At 39.2% G+C, this 25,231-nt stretch overlaps 2 protein-coding genes and 5 non-coding genes across 11 annotated transcripts in view; 6 read left to right on the top strand and 1 right to left on the bottom strand.

The window, feature by feature from the left end:
- Positions 1-5,343, top strand: part of Eif4a2 (eukaryotic translation initiation factor 4A2) — a 6,009-nt gene extending 666 nt beyond the window's left edge. The window contains exons 2-11 of one of the 4 annotated variants that reach the window (XM_010624171.3): positions 213-258; positions 342-474; positions 754-893; positions 1,631-1,799; positions 1,887-1,996; positions 2,229-2,372; positions 2,676-2,813; positions 3,062-3,151; positions 3,378-3,457; positions 4,707-5,343. In XM_010624171.3, the coding sequence (XP_010622473.1) occupies positions 213-258; positions 342-474; positions 754-893; positions 1,631-1,799; positions 1,887-1,996; positions 2,229-2,372; positions 2,676-2,813; positions 3,062-3,151; positions 3,378-3,457; positions 4,707-4,851 (1,195 nt within the window). In that variant the 3' untranslated portion in view covers positions 4,852-5,343. Of the gene's footprint in view, positions 1-209; positions 259-341; positions 475-753; positions 894-1,630; positions 1,800-1,886; positions 1,997-2,228; positions 2,373-2,675; positions 2,814-3,061; positions 3,152-3,377; positions 3,458-3,892; positions 3,913-4,706 lie in introns of those variants that run through there. The other 3 variants (XM_010624170.3, XM_019207508.2, XM_010624173.2) reach the window with 3 other exon arrangements.
- Positions 584-652, top strand: LOC117285786. The gene has a single exon (XR_004516906.1). It is a non-coding gene; the product is annotated as a small nucleolar RNA SNORD2 (small nucleolar RNA).
- Positions 2,038-2,164, top strand: LOC117285769. Its single transcript, XR_004516893.1, has one exon. It is a non-coding gene; the product is annotated as a small nucleolar RNA SNORA63 (small nucleolar RNA).
- Positions 2,413-2,590, top strand: LOC117285784. The gene has a single exon (XR_004516904.1). It is a non-coding gene; the product is annotated as a small nucleolar RNA SNORA81 (small nucleolar RNA).
- LOC117285768 lies at positions 2,861-2,993 on the top strand. Its single transcript, XR_004516892.1, has one exon. It is a non-coding gene; the product is annotated as a small nucleolar RNA SNORA63 (small nucleolar RNA).
- LOC117285772 lies at positions 3,187-3,322 on the top strand. Its single transcript, XR_004516896.1, has one exon. It is a non-coding gene; the product is annotated as a small nucleolar RNA SNORA4 (small nucleolar RNA).
- Positions 5,320-25,225, bottom strand: Rfc4 (replication factor C subunit 4). 2 transcript variants are annotated; one of them, XM_010624174.1, is made up of 11 exons: positions 25,080-25,225; positions 23,624-23,766; positions 21,625-21,703; positions 17,214-17,293; positions 12,197-12,316; positions 9,226-9,369; positions 8,820-8,940; positions 7,109-7,234; positions 5,925-6,005; positions 5,730-5,846; positions 5,320-5,648 (listed from the first exon to the last, which is right to left on the bottom strand). In XM_010624174.1, the coding sequence occupies exons 2-11, from the start codon at positions 23,752-23,754 to the stop codon at positions 5,553-5,555; spliced, it is 1,095 nt and encodes a 364-aa protein (XP_010622476.1). In that variant the 5' UTR covers positions 23,755-23,766; positions 25,080-25,225; the 3' UTR covers positions 5,320-5,552. The 2 variants fall into 2 exon arrangements, with proteins under 2 accessions (XP_010622476.1, XP_010622477.1); XM_010624175.1 differs by lacking the exon at positions 5,925-6,005.
- Between the last annotated feature and the right edge of the window lie 6 nt (positions 25,226-25,231).

Genomic DNA, 25,231 nt, shown 5'->3' with positions numbered 1-25,231 from the left:
GTGGTGGGGCAGGTTTGCGGCGCCACAGCCCCGGGGGAGGCGCGCGGTGTCTTGTCAGTGCCCCGCAGCGCCGGCTTTGTTAGCTGTAGTCGAGTAGGCTTGTGGGAGGGGTGATGTGACCATGCGGGTCATAAAAGGCAGTCGCTTTGTAGGTGAGAGTCAGATGGCTTGGGGAAAGGGATGTTGCCTAACTGCAGTGTTCTTGTCAGCAGAGAACATGGAGGCCCAGAGGGAATGGACCCTGATGGTGTCATCGAGGTAAGAAAAGGGGTGTGGATTTTGGAGCTCCGAAAAGGTGGGAGCTGGCATCCGTATTTATTTTATTACTTTTCGACTTACAGAGCAACTGGAATGAGATTGTTGATAACTTTGATGATATGAATTTAAAGGAGTCTCTTCTTCGGGGCATCTATGCTTACGGTTTTGAGAAGCCTTCTGCTATTCAGCAAAGAGCTATTATTCCTTGTATTAAAGGTAAACACTCCTTGGCTTTTTAAAAGTGAATTCACTGTTCTACATAGGCTTGGAGCATAAAAGGGAAATTAACCTCAGGGGGTCTACTAGCACCTCTTTGTATTCCTTAAAGTGAAATGATGGCACATCATCTTTCGGGACTGACCTGAAATGAAGAGAATACTCTCGCTGATCACTTAAATATTTGGGCATAATTCATGTTCCAACTGGAATACGTGGTGTGAAGTAGAAGTGACAATTTGATGTGGGATCGGTAAATATGTATCCTACTTTTTTTAGGATATGATGTGATTGCTCAAGCTCAGTCAGGTACTGGCAAGACAGCCACATTTGCTATTTCCATCCTGCAACAGTTGGAGATTGAGTTCAAGGAGACCCAAGCACTAGTATTGGCCCCCACCAGAGAACTGGCTCAACAGGTATTGATAGTGTAGTTCAAAAACTGCCTGCGTGTTGCATAGGTTTCAGGTTTCACAACTGTGAAGAATTTAAAGCTCAGCGTAACTTGGTCCTATCAGAGCCCCCTTTAATTGTGCATGCAGGGAGTATTTGTTCTAAGATGAACAGGAACTGGGTGTGTAGGTATGTTTTGTAGGTTTGTATGCTGACGTTTGAGAATCTAAAGTTTTTCTGTTCAGGGTAGATTAGATCTAGATCCAAATTTTAAGTTTGAATGCAGTTGTGCAACATGAAAACTGCAGTGACATGTTAACATTTGACTGTCTCAGTAGTTTGTGATGCATCTGTTGCATGCTGTGTTTTCAAAGCTCACTGCTGTATTGGCTTTGAAGTAAGCCTAATAAAGCTGTAGGCTTTATTAAGGTCTAGATTGGAAGAAAGACTTAGTACCTTATGGAAGGGAAAGTAATTTGCCCTGTTGTATTTATAGAATTCGTGTTTACTGAAAACATTCCTAAACAGTGAAGAGTAATGTAGGAAATGGTACTGATGTATGGGCAGTAGGATCCCAAGTACATAGTGCACAAGAGAACATACTAAGAAATTCGGAATTCTTTTGGAAGTTAGGTCAGTCTAGGCTTGGAAGTAGTATTGTGCTCTGCATGCTTAGAAGCTATTGGCAGACCAGTTATTTTGCCATTGTACTTTAGGATTTAGTTTATTCTGTAGGATAATAATTACGATTTTTGGCTTTTAGATCCAAAAGGTAATTCTGGCACTTGGAGACTATATGGGAGCAACTTGTCATGCCTGCATCGGTGGAACAAATGTTCGAAATGAAATGCAAAAACTGCAGGCTGAAGCACCACATATTGTTGTTGGTACACCAGGGCGAGTGTTTGACATGTTAAACAGAAGATACCTTTGTAAGTATTGGAAAGTATCGTTTCTTACTGTTCTTCTCACATCTTGGAGAATCTGGAGATGACACAGTATAATTTTGTTATTAACAGCTCCAAAATGGATCAAAATGTTTGTTTTGGATGAAGCTGATGAAATGTTGAGCCGAGGGTTTAAGGATCAAATCTATGAGATTTTCCAAAAACTAAATACAAGCATTCAGGTAAGTTTTCATTTCTTCTCATGGGTAAGGGTTTGGTTTTAATGCAGGTAAAGTTACAATATAACTGAAGTGTTTTATTGTCGTTCCCCCTGCGTAAAGTATTTGATGCATTACTATCTCTGTCTAGCTCCATTCCATGTTAAGACAGAGACGCTTGGCCTCAAACATTTTTTCTTGAGTATTACTGAAAGTTGTACTGTGTACTTGTGTGACATCGTAATTATCTTTTTAGGTTGTGTTGCTTTCTGCCACAATGCCAACTGATGTGTTGGAAGTGACCAAAAAATTCATGAGAGATCCAATTCGAATTTTGGTGAAGAAAGAAGAATTGACCCTTGAAGGAATCAAACAGTTTTACATTAATGTTGAAAGAGAGGTGATTTGTCATAATTATTACACAAACGTAGCTAGATTTTACCTTCTTGTATAAGCACTGTGCTAAAATTGCAGAAACTAGGATTATATCTTGGTTTCTGTAATAATGCTAGCAGAGTACACACAAGAAGAAAAGTAACTGCACTATATCCTAAAGACTGGGGTGGACCTCTTTCTTAATGTCCAGTGTCCTTTGTCTTAGGGTTTGGTGCAATATGTCTTTTTAGTCAGGTTTTAACTGTTTTTCTAAATGAAAAGTTTGACTATATTTTTGACTGTTAACTTTTTCTTTGAAAATACCTAGGAATGGAAGTTGGATACACTTTGTGATTTGTATGAGACTCTCACCATTACACAGGCTGTTATTTTTCTCAATACAAGGCGCAAGGTGGACTGGCTCACCGAGAAAATGCATGCCAGGGACTTCACAGTTTCTGCTCTGGTAAGAGGTATTACTAGTACTCTTGTAAAAGTCTATGCTTATTATAATAGCAGGCTTAAGAGTGCAACATAGCTGTTGAGTGCTGTGCTGTCGTTCTCCCTGCTCAAAAAAAAAGTTGTTTCTTAACTATACCTGTCTGCTATGCCTATGTAGCAGCCAGGGACGCTTAGTCTCATACACGTTAAAACTAAGTGTTGACCTGACAGGTGATTCTTGATTGAATTGAGGCTTGTTTGTTTACATAACAGCATGGTGACATGGATCAGAAGGAGAGAGATGTTATCATGAGGGAATTCCGATCAGGGTCGAGCAGAGTTCTGATCACTACTGACTTGTTGGTAAGTTTGTTTCTTGATTCTTTACAGTCTAGTTTTCACCAAAAGTTAACTTTGGGGGTAAGGTTTTTCATAACCTTTACCAACCTAGACTGTTTGGGAGACTAAAAGACCACACTCCACAGTGAACTATACCACTAAGTATATAGTTCATTACTATTTTGTGGTTACATCGCATAAGTATCTAGTTTTTTAATCAGAATTTTGAACATACACTTTTGTATTTCAGGCTCGTGGGATTGATGTGCAACAAGTGTCTTTGGTTATCAACTATGATCTACCTACCAATCGTGAAAATTACATTCACAGGTGAGAAGAGCATCTTGACCATTTGTGTAACTGGTGAAATTCATGTATTTTCTTACGGCGATTTGTAGGAAAGGTAATGTCAAATCAGGGTGTAATTTGATTTGGTGAAGACGTAGTTTATAGTAAGATGAAATTAAAATTAAACTTGGGAAGACTGGCCAGAACAAAGTGGGAAAACTTGTAATATGTTCAGGTTGTGTACATACGTATAGATCAGGTTGCTTTAGGTCTTAGCTTGTTTTTTTAGCTTTTAGCGATGCTCTTGTTTGTGTCTTGCGCTTTTTCTTGGTGATTGTTCTGTAGTTGGGATTTTTCTTGGTGTTGCCTGGTAGCATTTTGAGTGATCCCTGGTTTAGTCATAGTGGCTTTATCCCTAAATAAATTGGAATTGTACTTTGTTATATGATGTAAAAAAAGACTTTTTAAAAAATACAGGAGTCGATAGCAGCAGTTGATGACGAGATGGTGCTCAGAAGCGGCGTTGACGTAATTTAGGACGTGGAGTCATAAGCGAAACAGCACACTGTTTGAATAAAGAGCGAGTCGGTATTTATAATTTGTTTTTCTTTTGTCATGATTATTTGAATTCTAAGTTGTTCCAGCCCAGGCATTTTATGTTAGTATTTCTATTAGGGAGCATTAGGTGGTTTGTGTTGTCTGGTTTGTGTAGGAAGGTAGAGCTCTTTTGGAGGTAAACACGTTTGAGTAATTGAGTACAACGTGTGATACTGAGCAAAAAAGCAGTGATAAGTTTGGGTCACCATACCAAATTTGTTTTCCCACTGGAAAAATTTAACTTTTAGAAAGTAGTTAACCTTGCAGCATTTGTATTTACAGTTTACAGTTCCAGAAGTGCGTCGAAATGGATTACATAACTGCTTTTGTTTTATCCCTGGTGTTTACATCTGTCCCAGGCTGACAACCGCTCTTGGCTGGCCCACTTTGGTATGGGCTTTAATTTCACTACCCCAAACACAGTACTGTCATCTGCTTTATAATAATGCTCAAGACACCTGATAAATCTCATTTCGCAGCCAGACAAGCCTTGAATCCTTTTGGCACTAACTGCAAAGGAATATTTTTTTCCTCTACATACTGATTTAGCCGCTAGTGCTCCAATTAGAAGCACGAACTATAACCTTTAAGTAAACTGCAGCTGATGGTTAACAAGTGGATCGTCATGTTCAGTAGTTCATAAAAAGTAATTGAGAAGTAACATTCTGATTGTTGTTTTCTTTCTCTTACACAGAATTGGCAGAGGGGGTCGATTTGGGAGGAAAGGTGTGGCTATAAACTTTGTTACTGAAGAAGACAAGAGGATTCTTCGTGACATTGAGACTTTCTACAATACTACAGTGGAGGAAATGCCCATGAATGTGGCTGACCTTATTTAATTCCTGGGATGAGATAGTGTTGAATGCAGTGCTCGCTGTTGCTGAATAGGCGATCACAACGTGCATTGTGCTTCTTTGGGAATTTTTGAATCTTGTCTCAATGCTCATAACGGATCAGAAATACAGATTTCGATAGCAAAGCGACATTAGTCGTGAGCTCCTGTGAGGAAAGTCATTGGCTTTATCCTCTAGAGTTAGACTGTTGGGGTGGGTATAAAAGATGGGGTCTGTAAAATCTTTCTTTCTTAGAAATTTATTTCCTTGTTCTGTAGAAATGGTTGTATTAGACGTTCTCTATCATTTAATAATATACTTGTGGACTAAAAGATATAAGTGCTGTATAAAGTCAGCCAATTATGTTAAACTAGCATATCTGCCTTTATTGTGTTTGTCTTTAGCCTGAATAGAAAGGCCTTTAAAACTGATTTTTTTAAGAAAGCATTTGAATGCATTTTGTTTGGTATTGTATTTATTCAATAAAGTATTTAATTAGTGCTAAGCGTGAACTGGACCCTGTTGCTAAACCCCAGCAAGCAATCATATCCTAGGTAGGGTTAAACCCCCAGTAAAATTGCCATATTGCACATGTCTTAATGAAGTTTGAATGTTAAATAAATTGTATATTCACTTTAAAAGGTGGTTTGGTAATTTTTATTTTCACAATAGAAGGCATTTTTGGGAGCTTTCAGTCAGTCTCCAGACTAACAATTCTGAGTTAGTTGCTGCATCACAGTTGCACAAAGGCTTATCAATTGCAAGTGTTCATCAGCACCATCTACTAAGCATTTATCAACTTCCTAGAAGAAAATATACATTAAGGTTAGTAAATTTTCAGGTACAGCTTAAGTACTATAGGGGTAACTGCCCAGACTACTTACAGCAAGTTTCTCTGTAATAATAGATTTCTGTTTATCAGACAGGTTATCATTTTCTACAGTTGCATCATGAAGTTGATTTACAAGCTGAGTTGCTGCATGGCCTTCATTTATTAAGTTCTATAATAGAGAAGAAAAGGTATGATCACCAACTCCCCACCCCCGCCCCTCAATTTACTTTTAAGGTATGACTAGTACCTTCACTACAGCTTCTAGTTTGTCGAAACAGCCACTCTGACATGCAGCAAATATTCCATCAATTGTCTCAGGTGGTATTACCTAAAAGGGAATGTAGCAGCAGTTTGGATATCCTATATTTCTATAAAACTTGTAACGAATTGGGGCCTATCACAGTTTGAGTCAGCCAAAGCAGAAGTTCAAGTAGCTTTTTAATTAGTTTGAAAAGCACCCGGAATGCTATCCATCTTGTTCTGTATGAGATGTCCAATGGTGAGAAGTTCTGAATGTAATGCTACTGGAGTCTTGATGGGAGTGTACAGAAAGGTGTACTCATTTCCTAAATCACACCTTTATGTACAGGTTAGCTCTAAACATGGCCTCATCCTGAACAAGAAGCATTAGATAAGTCATCTGTAGTAAATGTGCAGATCTGTCATTTTCTGAACACTGCAGTAGTATGTATAGGAATAGTCACATGATTTAAAGTATACCTATAGTCCAGCACTCAAGGCTCTTAAGTGCCCAGGTGTAGGATTTAGGGTGGGTCTATCTAAAATGGACACTGGTAAGCTCTGAAGCTTCTGGATTCAGTCTATGCAGATAGTCACATCATTTTATGTAAATAAAGTGTTTCAATGACCTGTGGATACCAAGGAATGACGCTCCTTTTGGCAAAATTTCACATAGATGAACAGTATAACTGCTGAAAATTAACTACGTGCTACAGTGGACCCTCAAGTTATGACCGGCCTGACACAGAACTAGGGTTACAAATGGAATTTTAGTTTAAAGTTAACAGGCAAATGAGTTATGGCACAAATGTTGCTTATGCTTCTACATGGTCTCGGGTAAGATTTCTGGAAGGAACATTACAGTATCCTTTTCCTCTGCATGTGGGGGCAGTGGAGAAACCCTGGGCCACTGTCTGAGGACACAGATCTTCAGTAATACAGGGGAGAGGACTTCAAAGGCTGTGTAGAGCCTCAACCTTGAGTTACAACCAGCCCTCAAATGAACTGAGTTCATAAGTCAAGGGTCCACTGTATCTCTTGGTCTTATAAATGCACTGAAAGCCAGTGTTAACCTTTTTGCTGAAGCACTGATAACTGGTTATTTACCAAATTCTCTTGTGTAGTCTTTTACACAATTTCCTAAAAGCCACAAAATGTCAGCTAGAATTTCAAAATAACTAGTGTTCTTACCCCAGCAATGTCTGTGATCACTTTTTCCATGACTTCCTTTCCACCTGTTAGTCGAGTAGCACTCTGAAGAAATGTGATGGCTTTCCTTAAGTCTCCTTCTGACACTTTAACAAGATAAGCTATTCCCTGAAGAGAGAAATGTTTTTAATTTATGATCACCTGTTAATCTTCTGATTTTATTTTTATTTTAAAAATCAATTATTTATTTTTTTTGGCGGGGGGAGGTTACCAGGGATTGAACTCAGGCCCTTGCACTTGCAAGGGAGGCCCCGGAACCACTGAGCTAAATTCCTAGCCCTATTTATTCCTTTTTTAAGCTGTGTGAATCTTAGCTAGGAAGTGTCTGGGAATCTTTTCTCATCTGTAAAGTAGGAATAGCTCCTTACCATTTTGTATGTAGACTGTTACATAACTGGATTCAAAGACAACTGCTGTTAACTTTTGGTGCATTTCCTTCTAGTCTAATTTTTTAAAATCCATATTTTCCCCACAGAGCTTGTCATTCAACTCTACACAAATTTAGTTTACCTTTACTTAAAACTTAAGAATTTCCTGTTAATAAAAAAGGAATTTGTAAACATTTTAGTGGGCACACAGTAGTCTGTTGTGTACATTCCTGTAGCTTTTTAAATGCTCCCAGGCCTAATGTCTTCTTTGTCCTACATCCATGAGCACTCAGGTAATGCCCCTGATGACAGGTCTCTGCCAAAGACGATCATGGTACTACCACAATCTCCCACATGTAGATCCATTCATTTATCAAACAGATCCGCACATTCACGTAGGCATTTTCACAACTGTTTATCCTTACAATGGTGGAAGCTAAGACAGTCTGAGACCTTGTGGTACCATGTTGTAACTTAACTCAACCTTGGCCTCAGAGAAGCCTCTCCCCTTTACCACCTTGCTTTTTCCCAGATCCAAGCCTCTGACCCTGGGCTGGGGGCTTCCTGAAGGATTCCTTGATCAGGGCCTAGTTGCATATGCCTATAAAATTCCTCTGACTTTAAAAAGAAATAAAAATGTACTATGAGTTAGCCTAGAATTGGTTGGGGAAAAATACTTGTTTCTGAGGGAATATCAGTCAAACAGTGGCAGAACTGATCAACAGCATCTGTCCAATGGAAGAACAGAGCTGCTTTGCCTCTAAAAGAAATTGGCATGGATGAAAAGATCTTTCATATTTACTATTTTCTGGATCACATCAAACAAAATTAAAATTATGGTTAAATTTTATGATGAGTAAGGGCCATATATTTTCTAATAATTGAATTGTTAGGAGATTAAAAACTTGTTGGGCCAGGGCTTTAGCTCAGCGGTTCGGGGGGCCCACCTTGCAAGCTCAAGGACCCGAGTTCAATCCCAGGTACCAAAAATAAACAAAAGAATGGGAGATTAAAAACTTGTTGGGCCAGGGCTTTAGCTCAGCGGTTCGGGGGGCCCACCTTGCAAGCTCAAGGACCCGAGTTCAATCCCAGGTACCAAAAATAAACAAAAGAATGGGAGATTAAAAACTTGTCATTATGCAGAAATTTACCCCAGAATTAACATATGTATGAAACTGACCAGTCTGGGGTCTATGAATACCAGGTAAACTAGCTTAAGTATCTCCAAGTGACAGAACAGCTCAACCTTGTTATTCCTAGACATTTCAACTTGTTCATTCATCTTAGCTGACCCATATGGATTCATCAGAGGAGATCGTAATTACCTCACTGCTAATTTGGACATTTTCCTTCTCAGCAATATCTAGTAACCGTTGCTGTTGAATTTTATCTGAGAGAGGCTTAAAGCGGAACTTTGAACATCTAGAGGTCAATGGTTCGATTATTCTGTAAAAGATTGGAAAAAACATGTTGGTGTTTAAGAATTTTCCAGACTTATTTTCATTAGGAATAAGTAAGATCTGAAGGAGATATTATTGCAATCTTGAAAATATAAATTTCTCTCCCCCGCATGGGGTTTAGCAAAATAGGCTGCCTGATAAATACTCAAAACAGGCAAGAGCGCTTGGAATGTTCTTGACACACATGATGTTTCTGAGAGGAAAGAGGCTGACTGATCTGATCGTTACACACTGTGCAGCCCAGTCTCTACCTTCAGGGCAACATACGCACCGACTGACATAGTTACAGATGAGGCAGAATCGTGTGGTTTTTGACTCCTTCTCCATGGTGCGTCTCAGAGCTGCCTGAGCAGCCGAGGTCATAGAGTCTGCTTCATCCAAAATCACAATCTTAAAAGGAGGACATGGCTTCCCACTAAATCAGAGAAACAGGAGCTGAGCATTAATAAATACTGTTGTTCACGGCTCTGGTGAGATGTAATAATACTCCACAATTTACCACTTAAAGTGTATACATACAGTTCAATAACCTTCAGTACATGGTAATCTCCCATTATTTGTATCATACAGTTCAATAACCTTCAGTACATGGTAATCTCCCATTATTTGTAGGGATTTTGTTTCAAGAATCCCAATGGATGCCTGAAACCAGACGGTATCAAACCTTACATATATTGTTTTTTTCCTACATAGATGTACCTATTACCCGTCCTCTTTTTTTTTTTTAACAGTACTAGGGACAACTCAGGGCCTTCACACTGAGTTACATCCCCAGCTCTTTTTTCCCCCAGCTCTTTTTATTTTTGAGACAGGGTCTTGTTAAGTTGCATCTGGGCTTGAACTTGTGATCCTCCTGCCTCAGCCTCCCAGAGTGCCGGGACTATAGGCATATGCCACCATGCCACCATTTAACCTATGATAGTTAAATTTATAAATTAAATACTGTAACAGATTAGCAATTACTTAAAATCAAATCACTGAAACCATACACTATGATAAAATTGACAGTATTACTGCTCTTGTGTTTTGTGGCTATTGTTAAGTAAAACAAGGGTTACTGAAACAGGACTTCTGTGATACATGTTGATCTGAGAACAGAGACATGGCTAGGAGGTGACTAGTAAGGAGAGCGTGTGCACAGCTAGACATACTCCCAGGCAGGATAACAGGAGATTTCATTACACCCCTACTCACGATGGCATGCAATTTAAAAGGAAGGAACTGTTAATTCCTGGAATTTTCCATTTAATATTTTCAGATCACAGGTGACCATGGGGAACTGAAACCACAGAAGGTGAAACAGTGGGTACGGATGGTCTGTGCTATTCAAGAATCAGGCAACCATCACCACAGCCTAATTTTAGAACATTTTCATCACTCCAGATAGAAACTTCCTGCCTATTAGGAGTTACTTCTCCCCCTGATTCTCCCAACTCTCGGCAATCAATAGTCTACTTTCCTATCTCCAGGTTTCCTCATCCTGAACATTTCATATAAATGGAATTTATAACACATGGGCCTTCTGAGGCTGCTTTCCTTTACTTAGCAAGTTTTCTTTTCTTTTCGATTTTTTGATTCGGGGTCTCATCATATGGTCCAGGCTGGCCTTGAACTTTTGAGCTCACTGTATAGCCCAGGCTGGGCTCCAATTCACAGTGACCTTCCAACCTCAGCCTCCCAAGTGTGGGATCACAGCCATGTGCCACCACATCTGGCCAACTCAGCATGTTTTCAAGGTTCAGTTACGCTGCGGCACGTGACCCGGCTTCATTCCTTCTCATTGCTAAATCTCATGGCAAATGAGCCAGTGTGGTGGCACATACCTGTCATTCTAGTGCTCTCAGGGGTTGTTGAGACAGGAGGACTGAAAGTTGAGCCCATCCTGGGCAGTTCAGTGACTTAGCGAGACCATGCTTCAAAATAAAAAAAAGGATGGAGATGCAGCTCTGGGAAGACCCTGGCTTCTATCTAGTACCAAACAAACCAACAGTAAATAGATATAATTTTATCTCATTTTATTCATCTATTATTCTATCACACCCTGGAATTTTCCATGTTGTGGGTACTACAGATGATGCTACGTATTGTGCTTACATGTTTTTGAGCAGTTTGACATTTTCACTTGTTATTAGTACATTCCCCGAAATGCTGGGTCATATGGTATCTGCTGAACTTTTAGAGGAGCTGCCAAACTGTGTTCCCAGAGACTGCATTATTCAACATTCTATCCAGCGTGTATGAGATTTATGAATTCTCACATCGCTGCCAATACTTGGTCATGTTCTTTTTGATTTTAGCCATGCAAGTGGGTATAAAGTAGTATCTCATCATGACTTTGATATTTATCCTCTAATGATTAATAATGTTGATAAGCATTTTTTTCATGTGCTTATAGGCATATATATTAGAAAAGTTTTTGGTGGATTAAATCCATCCAGTTTAGATGAGAACATATTTGGCACCCCAAACTACGAAATGGACACTAAAGCTTAAGTAAGATATCTAACAGAAAGAGAGCAACTTTCCTTCCTAACACTAGTGTAAAAATCAAAAATTTTATGAGTACCTGTTACCAATCAAATTTAATTAATACATATTCCTTAGACAAAATACCAGTAAGAATCCCTGACAATATACCACTTGTTATTATAAAGGTCATTTCTGGGCTTAAATAATTTAGAAACAATATGATTCAATGGTAAGGACATTTGGCAGAAGTATGTACTGTCTTAGTCCATCTTGTGTTGCTATGACAGAAGACCCAAGGGCTGGGTGCATGATAAAGAAGACTTTACTTCTCACAGTTCCGAGGGATAAGAAGGCTACACCTGAGGAAGGCCTTCTTTAACGTGACAGGAAGTATCACATGGCAAGATGAGGCCTGTCTTGTTTGTATAAAGCCACTAAAGCCACTGTGCAGGACCTCTTCTAGTCCTGATCATCTCCCAAAGGCCCCACCTCCAAATACTATCACCATATGAATCTGGGGATTGTTTCCAACACATGAACTTTTGGGGGACACATTCAAACCACAATCCATACTTAAAACAAATATAATGCCATGCTACAGAGAAGGGAAGGCAAGTTTCCTTGTTTTGTTTCACTTTTTTGAGACAGGGTCTCACTGTGTAGTTCAGGCTGTCTTGAACTCACTATGTAGCCCAGGCAATTCTCCTGCGTTGGCCTCACAAGTGCTGGGATTACAGGAATGAGCCACTATGTCCAGTGGCAAGTTTACTTACTCTGAACGACTTCCTGATACAGCTAACTGAGCAAAATTTTTCACTTTCTCTCGAACTACTTGAATTCCACGTTCATCGGATGCATTTAACTCAAGAACTCTTGATCGAAACAGTTCAGGCCTATTAAAAAATGAAACAAATATGAAACACAAAGCATACAAGTAACCAGGCCTAACTCACATTTTAAGATTTGTACACTTTGCAGTACTTTAAAATTTACCTAGCAAACACAGATACAAGGCATACAATAATTTCTACATTTTCTTTTGCAAAGCCATGCAATTAACATTTTGGCTCTTTCCCATCCATTAAGAAAAGTAGAGTATTATATAGCATATAAAATTTTAAATTTACTTATTTTGTATAATAAACATCTTGTAATGTTCAATGAAAATGCCATTTTAATGGCTATATATTTCTTAATTTAACGTTGTTCAAACGTTAGACAGCTAGCTTTAAATACTTTACAATTTAGCACATTTTGGACTATTTCCATAGTGTTGATTGCTATAGGGGAAATTACTGGATTACACATAAGCAGTTTTTTTTCTTTTTTACAGTGCAAGGGATCAAACTAAAGGACTTGTTCATGGTAGGCAAGCACTGTAGCACTAAGCCAAACCCCCAACATGAATGGTTTTGAAAGAGTTTTTTTAAAAGTTAAATCACCAAAAGTAGTATATGCTTACTGTAATCTGAGAAATCAAAGGGAAATAAAAATACCCAGCATGCACTGTGACTTTCTTTTAGTCTACACACACACACACACACACACACACACACACACACACACGCACACACGAGGAAAGATGGGCTAGAGCTATAGCTCAGTGCTATTGTGTATGTTTAGCTTTGGTTTAATGTATGGCACCAAAAAAAAAAAAAAAAATTCCCCCCAAACCCACAAGAGCAATGATTCAATGATTTAGTTTTGCACTTATTTTTTTTCCTATTTGGAATCATAAATCTTTTTTTTTTTGGTGCTGGGCAATGAACTTGGGACTCTGTGCTTTTGAGACAGGCAAGCTCTGTATACGTATTTTCTCTCTGCAACCACAATTACAACAAAAGTTTTTTAGTTAAGGACAAACATTATTTTATAAACAATATACAGAAAGTTAATCGCAACTTACTCAAGAATACATATGACAATAATAAGAAAGATTTTAACAGTTTCATTATTACTAAGTAATATTACTATTTAATTATTGCTAAGCGGGTTCAGCTCAAATCTGAGTTGTACAATAATCATAAAAACTTTGAGGACAAAAGGCTGCTGTGTGGTAATGAGGCTCACAGCAGCTTCTCCTGTCTTCCTTCAGATGTACCCTTGGCTGAATGTCTGTACTACAGATAGCAAAAAATAGATGAGCACTTTTGAGAGATCATGTTTTAAAGATATACATAGTTTACTGGAAAGGCAAACTTTTCAGAATTGCTCACAGAGAGATGATTAACATCACTTTTTTTTTTTAAGTGGTACTGGGGATTTGCAGGGACCCTGCATTGAACCATATTCCCAGCCCTTTTAAAAAAAATTTTGTGAGGTAGGGTTTCATTAAGCTGCTAAATTAGGCTGAGTCTGAATTTGTGATCCTCCTGCTTCATCATCCCAGAGTGCTGGGATTATAGGCATGAGCCACCATACTTGGCTTACAAAGTATTTTAAGCATACCTATAACATCTTAGCCCAGTTCAACAGCAACGGGAGTTGTCAATGAAACCATCACAGTGGTATGGAACATATTACAGTTCCTTTCATGCAGTCAGGATTAAATACTACATCTTTACATTTGTGTCATTTCTCTGGACTGGAAGACATCATGTATGGTTTGTGATTTTTAAAAAAAATTTGGACCTGTTTGTATACATGATATTTGCATTCATCTCAGGGAGTAAATACACGTACTGAACCTAAGTGGACCCTTGTATTACGACTGGCCTGACATATGAACAACTGGGGTTATGACTAGAATTTTAGTTTTAACTTATAATCAAAGTCTTGAGTTATGACCTCAACGCCAGCTGCTTATACTTCCAGATGGTCTCAGATACAGATTTAACCCTTAAAGATTTCTGGAAGGAACATTACAGTATCACTTCCTGTGTGGGGCTGAGAAAGCCTGCCTGGGCTGGTGTCTCTCTAAGGACACCGAGATCTGCCTGTATAAAGGAGAGAGACTTTGAAGGCCGTGTAGAGGAGCCTGAGCCTTCAAGTGACCAACCTGAGTTACAACTGGCTCTCATGAACAAAATGAATTCATAAGTCAAGGGTCCACTGTATCTTGTTTCTTCTTATTCCTCTTCCTCTCCCCACCACCTCCTTCCATCTTTAGATCCCCTTTCCCCATTTTCATTATCATTAATTTTTTAACCTCATGTTTATGACAAAGATTACATTCATTGAGGGTAGTGGGAAAAAGTACATGATGCACCTGCAATCCTTTTACATCTCCTTTTCTTCCCCTCCACCCCTACCCTGACTCTTGGACTCTTTCCATTTGCAAAAGATCTCCATCTCCTTTTGGTTTTGTTTTTTTTTGGGTACCAGGGATTGAACTTGGGATCTTGTGCCTGTGAGGCAGGTGGCAGAACCACTGAGCTAAATCCCTGGTCCTCCATTTCCTTTTATCAGTCTTTTATTTTACTCTTTATTTGTACTTTTATTTATTTATTTTTGTTTTGTTTTGTTTTTTTGAGACAGGGTCTCACTATGTAGTTGAGACTGACCTGGAACTCACTATGTAGCCCAGGCTGGTCTTGAACTCATAGCGATCCTCCTGCCTCAGCCTCCTGAGTGCTGGAATTACAGGCGTGCGCCACCACGCTTGGCTTTATTTGTACTTTAGATTACTCAAATGAGAGAAACTATACGGCATTTAAGTTTATTTAAGTCAAATGAGAGAAACTATATGGTATTTAAGTTTAAGTCTGATTTATTTCACTTAACATTGTTTTCAAGGTGTATTGCTTTTCCTATACCTGAGTACTATTCCATTATGTATAAATACAACATTTTCTTTATCCCGTCATCTACTGATTGACATATAATCATCTGCCTAGATTTAGCTTTTATTAACTGTGGTGCTATAAACATTGGTATGCACATATCTCTGTAATATCATGTCTTTAGCTCTTTTAGGAAGATGCCTTACAAGGGGAATAGCTAGTTTAAAGAGAATTTCTATTTTTAATTATTATTTTTTTTTGGTACCAGGGATTGCACTCAGGTCCTTGAGCTTGCAAGGCAAGCGGCAAAAACAACGAGCTAAATCCCCAGCCCTATTTTTAATTTTTTTAAAGGAGTCTTTATACTGATTTCCATAATGGCTGTACTAGTTTATATTCCTACCAACAACACAGAAGAGTTCCCTTTTCACTGTAGCTATGCCAGCATGTTATTCTTTGATTTCTTGATGATTGCCACTCTTTCTGGTGAATGTTGAAATCTTAAGTGTTGTTTAATTTGCATTTCTCTAATGGCCAGAGATGTTGAACATTTTTTCATGTTTACTGGCCATTTTTGAGAAGTGCCATTCATTTCATGTTTTTTTAATTAGGTGGGGGGGCTCTTTTTTTTTTTTTTGAGACAGGGTCTTGCTAATAAGTAGTTCAGGCTGGCCTTAAACTCATTATGTACCCCAGATTGGCCTTGAACTTGCAGCAATCCTGTCTCAGCTATCTGAGTGCTGGCATTACAGGTGAGCAATATCATGCCCAGTTTTTCTGGGGGGAAGGGGGTCTAGTTTTCTTGAGTTGTTTAAATATTTTAGATTTTAGTGTTTTTAAAAGGTAATACTATTTATTTCACTTTGAAAATATTTCAGCATTCTAAACATACCAAAAAAATAACAGGACACTGCAAACTGTTTAAGTATAGAAGATTCTCGAACTTTCACTGATGCTGTGGCTGAGTTTGTGTTTATATACTTATGTTTTGAAAAGCTTTACTTTTTAACAGATGTGTATACTTTGTAGTAAATAATAAAACAGACTATTAGCTACACATATTTTATGTATTTATGACAAACCTCACTTTTTCTTAAAAGTTGTGACGGTTCTGTGTTTTATTTTTATTTATTTATTTATTTACTTTTTAAGTTTTTTTTCATTGTTTATTGGTACTTTTTAGTTATACAGTACAGTTACATTCATCATTGGGATCCTGCACCTTTACATGATGTATCTTGGTGTTCTGTGAGTTTTAAATTGTTGCAAATCTCGAAAACAAAAAAGTAGAGCTGCAGAGCTGAAAACCCATTCAAGGCTCAGTTATACAACTTTTAATTCTAGGGCTTCAGAATAGCTGGTTAATTAAGCTGACAGTCGGCCTAGGAAGAGGAACCTTGAGAACTTTCATAGGGAGGTTTTTCTGGTGTACTAGGAATCACATTCACCAACCACCAGGTCCCCTGCTTACACTCAGGAGAGCTGAGGGCAGGGACTCACTTAGTTGCTTCAGGAAGGGCCTTTAAGTCCAGAGCAGAAGGAACGCCAGATAGTACGGTAGCATTAGACACAGCAGATGCTACCACAGAGCCACAGATGGGAATCATGAAGAGGGTGATGACACTGAAGTGTGGTTGGCGATAGGATAGATCCTCTGGCTCCCAAATTGTCACGAAAAAGTTAAAGAAAGTGACAGAAGACTGAAAAGAAATCACCAGTTTCCTGAACTACAGTACAATCCAACATCTGAGCAAGGTCCAGAATGAAGGGTACAAAAGGAAGCTAATTTACTTGGGAGAAGGGGATGAAATGGGTCCATGGGATAATCTTAAAAAAAAAAAATCAAATAAAAATAAACCTAATAATCCCACAGAAAAGATAAATGCACTTGTTTTGTTTAGCTTTTGGTGATAGGGAATCAAACCCAGGGTCTGCACCAGACAAGGCAAGCACTTGAACACCAAGCTATATCCCTAGTCGCAAATGCAGATTTCTAGAAGAAAGACAGTAGTGCTAAAGACATTTGGTATTAAATCTTAAGAGAGACTGACTGAAAGACCCAACTCACCCAAAGAGCTCTCGAGCGGCAGCCAAAATAGTAGATGTCTTTCCAGTTCCAGGTGGCCCATAAAACAAGAGATTAGGAAGCTGTAGAAATTAAATTTTAGGTTTTATAAATCGTATTCTGACACCAACAGATGAAAGTAATGATGCAAATGCCTGTGCAACAGTGTAAATACTTCCCCTGTACAGAGATACATGTGCAACTATACAGACTTTTTAATATAACTGGTATCACAGCACTGATAGCTCCAAATACTGCCTTTTCACATAGTTTTATTTTTTCCTAATATAACTTTCTAATTTCTTAAATGGAATCAATATATATGCTTGCTCCACAGCTGATGTACTGATTTCAAAGGAGGAATTAGAAATGTTTTACTTTTGAAAAGAATCTCAGGCTTCTGATTCTTTTGGTTAAACTGGGTGAGACTTTATATTATATAAAGACGTCAAGTGTCTCAAAGGGAAAACAGACCAAAGGAGTAGGGGATTTGGTCAATTCTGAGGAAGAAAGACCGAAAAAGACAAGAGCTCTGAGGGAACTAAAATTCTAAGAACAGAAATATTAAAAAACCAAAACAACCCACAAAATATGAAACCCAAACATCTATTAGATTGTATTTGTTTATTTCTTTGTTTGTTTTTGTGCCAGGGATTGAACTCGGGACCTTGTGCATGCAAGGCAGGCAGCAGAACCACTGAGCTAAATCCCCGGTCCCCGAACATCTATAAAGTTTGAGGCACTACTCAACATCATGATTATGTACCCTGGAAGGATGCCTGCAAGTGTTAGGAAGAACTCATTAGAAGATGGAGGATAAGATTTAGTAACTAGCTACCATCTTTTACACCTCCCATCTAGCTAGCTTGGATCTTACCAAGCACAAAATGATCTGCAGTGAAGATTAATAAATATACTGTAGTTCTAACGAGCTCTTTTATGAAACTGTGCAATCTTTAGGACTACATCTTTTTAGATGGGGGAATCGCTACATATAGGAAACTATGCCACAGAGTTTATTTGCTTTCATTCTTGCCTCACCTCCCGTTTCTTGTTCATTCATTCTCTACCCGTATTGGCTAAAAACTAATCACTGGATTCTCACTCCACTTAGAAAAACAAAAGCAAATAAACCAAACACAAGCTGCTCCCGTGACCTGCCCACCACCTCCATCACCTTCCTGGCTCCCGCTCACAGTGGTTTCCAAGAGGGAAGCATGTTCTGGCCCACACGTATGTTGTTCCTATAATCTAGAGTCTAACCTCATTCTTCCTGCCTGGCCAACTCATAATGTACTGCAAGCCGGAAGCCTCCCTTACTATCCAGTCTAAAGTGGGCCTCCCCCCTTATTTGCTTATTAGCTTTGGCTTCATTTATTTCTATTTGCTTTTTTGGGGGGAGATTTTAGTGATCCTCCTGCCTCAGCCTCCCAAGTACTGGGATTATAGGCACACGCCACCACACCTGGCTCAATTTGCATTTATTTACTGTTATTTATTTAAATGTTGGGTTTAGCTGTAAAACACATTAGATGGTTCATTTTTACAGGCCAAGAACCTTATTTGTTCCATTCACATTTGTATTGCAGCCTTTGCCGTAGTACTCAGGATTTGCCAAATGAATGAATCAATCAGCAAACAGACAAATACACGGGCTAGAAGACAGTTAATTGTTACACCAGGAACACGGAGCCTAGGAGATAAACTCAGGCTGTATAATGCAAACAAATACCTCTTACAAAGGTTATAACTGTTTTTGTTTTTGTTGGTACCGGGGATCAAACTCAGGTCCTTGGGCTTGCGAGGCAGGTGGTGGAACCACTGAGCTAAATCCTAACCCACAAAGGTTATAACTGTTGTTCTGATGTGTGCATACCTCAACTCTTGTAATGATTCATCCGGGTAACTACAACGTGCTACAATTTAAATTCTTTAAAATAAAGCTGGGTGTGGCGGTGCATGCCTGCAATCTCAGTGCTCTGGGATGTTGGGGCTCCAGTAATAGAAAAAGGAAACAAACAAAAAAACCGGATCATAATCCCACTATATTTGCCTACAGAGCTGAAAATACTAGTAATAAATTGAATCTTGTCTTGCAATGTTTAAATATTGCTGTGCATCTAAAATTGGGTACTTTTTTTATAAAACTGAAAAGTAAAAGGGTATTTGAATCAGAGCAAATACTGGTAAACACAAAGATTTTAAAGTTTTTACAACTATAACTTGTCTCAAAATGTTTACTATAGGCCGAGGATTTAGCCCAGTGGCACTGTGCCTGTCTTATAAGTGAAAGGTTGTTAGTTCGATCCCTGGTACCAGAAAAAAAAATATTTACTATATAGTACACGTTAAACATTCCTAACCTGAAATGACAGAATCTGAAATGCTCCAAAATCCAAAACTCCTTGAACGCCAACATGATGTCACAAGTGTTTAATTACCCTGAACCCATTGTTTCATAGTATTAATAAATGCCTCATTTTTAACTGTTAATATTAATGTGTGAATAAATGCAGAAATGATTGCTAACTGGTAGCATCTAAATTCAGTCAAGAATCACGGATGCCAAACAACCAGGAGCAGCTGAGACAGGGATGTCTTTGCTTCCTGATGGTTCAACCGACAGAAACTTTGTTTCATACACAAATTACTAAAAGCAGTATATAAAATTACTTTCAGGGTAGGGGTATAAGACTATATGAAACACACTGTGGTGTGGAATGATCTTAAATGTCTTCCCGAGGCCTACATGGCCCCATGCTGGCCTGTGGCCCCACAGGGAAGGGGTGGACTGCAAGGAGGCCGGGCCTCGTGGAGGAGGTCAGGTGGTCAGGGGTGTGCCCTTGAAGGGGACGCTGGGATCCCAGCCACTTCCTGTCTCACCGTGAAGCTCTGCTTCACCACAGGTCTAAAAGCAATGGAGCCAAGCAACCACGCCCTGAAACCATGAGTCAAAATAAATCTTTCCTTTTTAAAATTTGTCAGATTTTAATACAATATAGTAGCTAATACAGAAGAAAAAAAAAATCTAAAATCCAAACCACTTCTGAAACACTTTTGGATAAGGATACTTAACCTATACTATAACAGCAGCAAAAACTTAAAGAACTTCTAATTAAAAGTGGCCAGGTTAGGCTGGGCATGGTGGCACATGCCTGTAACCCTAGCACTCGGGACACTGAGACAGGAGGATCTCCATGCTTAGTGAGACCCTGTGTCAAAAAACCAAAACCAAAAAAAAAAGGGCAGCCAGCTTTAAGAAAGCAAATCTTAACGATAAAGCAAAAACATCTTACTTCCTTTTAAAAAAACTTAATTTTTAAGTAAATGTCGGCAGTACACAATAATTGCATTCACTGTGGGGAATTGGTACACATGGATAACACATCCTGACTCTTAAAAACCTACTGTTTTTCTGCTTTTATTTGGGCTTTTTTCTCTCCCTTTACTGAGTTCTTGTTTTTGTTTTTGGTGGTACTAGGAGTTTAGCTTAGGATCGCCACACTGAGCTACAATCCCAGTCCCTTTTTAAATTCTGAGACAGTCTCGCTAAGCTGTCCAGGCTGGGCTTGATCCTCCTGCTTCAGCCTCCCACAGTGCTGAGATTACAGGTGCACATCACCACACCCAGATCATCACTGAGTTCTTCATTTACCTGGATACTTCATCATATGCAATTTAAAATTGCTAAGTCTTAACATGAGTTTATTTCATCTTTGAATAACCTAAAACACGAATTACTCCATATTTTACCCTACAGCACAGCACAATGCTATAAGAATTTAATGCTTTTTCAAAAAGATTGTAATCGAAACCAAATCCTAGTTAGGTGAGCAAGACTTCAAAAAAATCCCTGGCTCTTCTTTATAACACATATCTCTGTCTATAGTTACCTTATTTGGTAAAAATAGAAGCTCATGAAAATAAGGCCCTAATCTGTCTCGTTCATCGGTCTTTGCTTGAATGCTACAGAACAATGTTACACAAGATTGAAGAGAAGCTGTTACGGTTTCAGTCTTAAATGTCCCCCAAAGGTCCTATGTGTTAGAGGCCTGGCTGACCCGTGGCCTGCTGGGAGGAGATGGAACCTTCAGGAAGCAGGGCCTAGCAGAACCTGTGTTTCTACCACAATGTACTGTGCCATCACTGGTCCAAGCAACATGGCCAGGCAACCATGGACTGAAACCATGTGCCAAACAAATCTCTCCTCCTTTCAGTTATTTATCTTAGTTTGTCACTGCGGCTCTACTCTAGAAAGCTGCCTAACACAGATACTTGCTACATATGTGTTGACCCACTGCAAGTAGTTAGCAAGGACTATGCATACAGAATGGTATTTAATGGGGGTGAAAGGTTATGAACAAAGGAAAAGTCTTAAATCTCCCAATGATATTGAAAACCAGCTGCTACTCACATCAGCTCCTTCTAAAGATTTTTTCAACACTGCAACTACTTCTTCTTGGAAAGCAACTTCATCCACACATTTTGGGCGGCTGGGGGTTGGGGTGGGAGAGAGGGTATTGAGTATATTATGGTAATCACAGAAAAGGTTCAAGTCTTCTTTCTGCTAAAAAACCAATAATCCTCATATATTGGTAATGAAATGTGAAACAACTGGAAGTACATTGAAACCTCATTATTTACCTTAAGCAAATACATATTGAAAGAGTAAAATATTTACCTAAATCTGCACTGCCTATATCAAAAATTAAACAAAAGGATTTTATTTATTTATTTTTGATTTTTTGAGACGGGGTCTCACTATGTAGTTCAGGCTAGCCTTGAACTCACTATGTAGTCTAGGCTGGCCTCGAAATCATGGGGATCCTCCTGCCTCAGCCTTCCAAGTGCTGGTATTACAGGTGTGCGCCATCATGCCTGGCGGATTTTATTTTATATACCACAAATGCCAAATAGCTAAAGATTAAAGTGAACATTTGCCAAGAAAGTAATATATACAAAATAAGGTCATGAGAAAAGAGGATTACTTAATAAACAAAGGAGAAGTAATTACTGTATTTAATATATGTATATTTAATATTAATTGGTAATATCCATTTTTTCTATCACCTAATTATATTAAAGAAAGGAGACCTATTCATTAAAGGCTAATAAAAAAAAAACAAGTAAAACCAATATGAAGTAGAATAATATATAATTTTTTTGTTTGTCACTTTTTTAAGAAAGGGTCTTGCTATGTAGCCCAGGCTGGCCTCTAACTTGTGGTGATCCTTCTGCCTCCAACTCCCAAGTACTGGGATTACAGGTGTGCACCACCATGCCTGTCAAGAATTTCCATCTTAAATTACTTATTAGAGATTTTAAGGGAAGCTAGGAAAAAGTTAAATTCCCAACCCTAACTAATGCAGTGTTTTGATCCTTCTTCCCTCCCTGTCTCCTTTTTTTTTTCTTATTTATTTAAAAATTTTTTCCCTTTTGTTTCTTTTTGCAGCACTGAGAACTGATCCCAGGGATACTTTTACCTCCAAGCTAAAACCATAACCTTTATCATTTTTTTACATTTTGAGACAGGGTTTCTCTAAGTTGCCCTGGCAGTACTCAAACTTTCTTCAGCCTCCTACATGCTGGTTTACAGGCATGCAGCACCATGCCTGGCTTGGTTCACACTTTTCTAATTACTCAGGTTAATGCCAGGCAGGGATTACATCAGTGTATATTATTAATTCGGTTCTCGCATTCACAGATTCTTGCATTCTGCCAGGATAAGGCAGATAACAAACGTGAAGAAGGGGGACAGAAAGCAAGAGAGGTCAGCAGAGGCTACAGCGAACTGAGAGATATGTGATCTTCCCAAGTGCTGTCTGTGAGAACTTGCACCCAGGTCATCTGATATGATAAAAATTTAGATTCTTGTGATATAATGACATTATATCACTCAGTTAATGACAATTTAAGTGCTACTTCTTTCTTTGCTTCCTGCCTGCCTGCCTGTAGTGCTGGGGATCGAACCCAAGGCCCACATGTATTAGGCAAATGGTCTATCACTGAGCTATACGCTCAGACCTCAAGTACTATTTATGCAAAAAATGTATAAACAAGTGAAACAATAATTTCCATTTACCTTATTAGAAATACAAAGGGGGACAGACTATTTGGGTTTAAGTGGAATTCTTGATCAAGTGTTTATAGAAACTTTTGTTTTCTTTACGCCTGTACCAGCTCCTCCAACTACAGACTTTAGTCATCAGGATCTTAACTCACCTATTAAAAAGGGAATTAAACTATATTACTGTAAAGTCATTTTTCAGTTTCAAGGTTCTATGACTTACTTAGATGAGTTATTTTCAAGGACAGCATCTTAACAAAGCAAATAGTTCCCTTCCCATTAAAACAAGTGATTAGAAACAGAGGTAATTTATCAGTTATTTCAACAAAAACACAAATGTTCTTACTATTTTTCCACCCATGGAACAGGTTTGACTTTCTTGTTCTCTCCACTGCCTCCTGCAGCGGCAGCGACTCCTTGATCCTTGGTTGACAGTGGTTTCGTACTGATCGATGTTCCTTTTAGAAACGCCTGCATGGTTACTTCACCCTGACCGGGAACAAAGAAAAAAAGGAAAATCTTTCTTTAAATCACTGTGAGGAAGTTCAGCCTGAAGGCACGCTTTGGACAGAGACATTTGTCGTTGACCTAGGATGCTCTCAATCACTGTACTGAGGACTGAAAGTCATAAAAGAAGCTAAAGTCCTTAAGGAACTTAGAATCTATAATAAGGGAGATACAGAACCAAGGTAAATCACATTAGAAAAAAAAAATTAAGGCATTTCAAATATACTGACAAAGTATCACTGATGGCCAAACTGTACATGGGCTTGCTTCCTGTAGTCATGGGCCGCGTTCTAGCTCACACCTTGAAACAGACTCGGCAATTAGGGGTGATGGGACACGAATGAGAACTTTCTTTACTTCTTTTGGGCCAAGAGCTCTACTCAAGGGCCTGTTCTGCAGGCAAACCAATGCCCACCTTTAGAGATCTTTTAGGTACAGAAGGGAGGACGGAGGATTCCATGATTAAAAGTGGAACATGGTAACATGTTCAACTGAACTCAAAATAATACAGAAAAGAAAAATTTAAAATTCATACAAAATTCCACAAAAAAGAGTTACTACTAACACTTGGGTAAACATTCTTGCAGGTTACTTTCAGGTTTTTTTCTTTTTTTATAAAACATCATCAGCTTGCCTAAATACCCTTAGCACTAGTGGCAACTTTTCTGTCGTTTGCTTTTTCAGCCTGCATCTTGCTATATAGTTCAGGCTGGCCTCAAACTCACCACATAGCCCAGGATGGCCTTGAACTCACAGCAATCCTCCTGCCTCTGCCTCCCAAGTGCCAGGATTAAAGGCGTGCACTATCATGCTCGTCCTTTGTGGCAATTCTATTTTTTTCCCCCACTGCTGTATGCCCAGTGCCCGGAACTGTGTGATACGTGCTAGATACTCCAAGACATACAGTGAATGATTTATCACTCGAGATTCTGCAAAAGGTGCTAACGTCTACTCTATAAGACAGCTGAGTTAAACAAAGGGGTGCAAACGTGGGTTTTGCGCTTGGCACTTGGGTATATACCAGTAAAATATAATAAGATAAAATAGGTACACTGTTACTATTTGTAACCAGCCGGGCATTAAAAGCTAATGGATTACCCCACCCTAGCCACAGCCGCTAAACGGTAATGTCCCGAAGCAGGGCTCAGCGGTGCTGTACCGTGGCACCGTTGTACCCAGGAGTGCTGGGGTGGGTATGACAGGGTTGCCAGCCGAGAGGCAGGGTGGAGGTGGAAGGCCTCAGGGGAGCACTAAGGGTGGGCGAAGGCAAGCTCTGAATTTCTGCAGCCGATCACCTGCAAACCCGCCTCCCGCGCGGGACCCGCACAGCCTGGGCCTTTCAGCCGCTCGTCGGCGTGGCGAGCGCGTCGCCGACTTGTTGCCGGAGATTCAGGATGCGGAAACGGCGAGGCGGTGGCGAAGTCTCAGTTCCATCCCTCCAGCGCGG

Source organism: Fukomys damarensis, unplaced genomic scaffold (assembly GCF_012274545.1).
Source record: "Fukomys damarensis isolate Sample0158 unplaced genomic scaffold, DMR_v1.0_HiC HiC_scaffold_12, whole genome shotgun sequence".
Taxonomy (NCBI): domain Eukaryota; kingdom Metazoa; phylum Chordata; class Mammalia; order Rodentia; family Bathyergidae; genus Fukomys; species Fukomys damarensis.
The sequence above is the reverse complement of the archived record's forward strand: the minus strand, read 5'-3'. Positions and strand labels throughout refer to the sequence as shown.

Coding starts and splice junctions, on each gene's coding strand:
- Rfc4 (XM_010624174.1), bottom strand. CDS start 23,754: ATGCAGGCGTTTCTAAAAGGAACATCGATCAGTACGAAACCACTGTCA. Junction 8,941..9,225: donor ATCTGTAACTATGTCAGTCG/GTGCGTATGTTG, acceptor AATCTTTTACAG/AATAATCGAACCATTGACCT. Junction 7,235..8,819: donor ATGTCCAAATTAGCAGTGAG/GTAATTACGATC, acceptor TTCTCTCTTCAG/GGAATAGCTTATCTTGTTAA.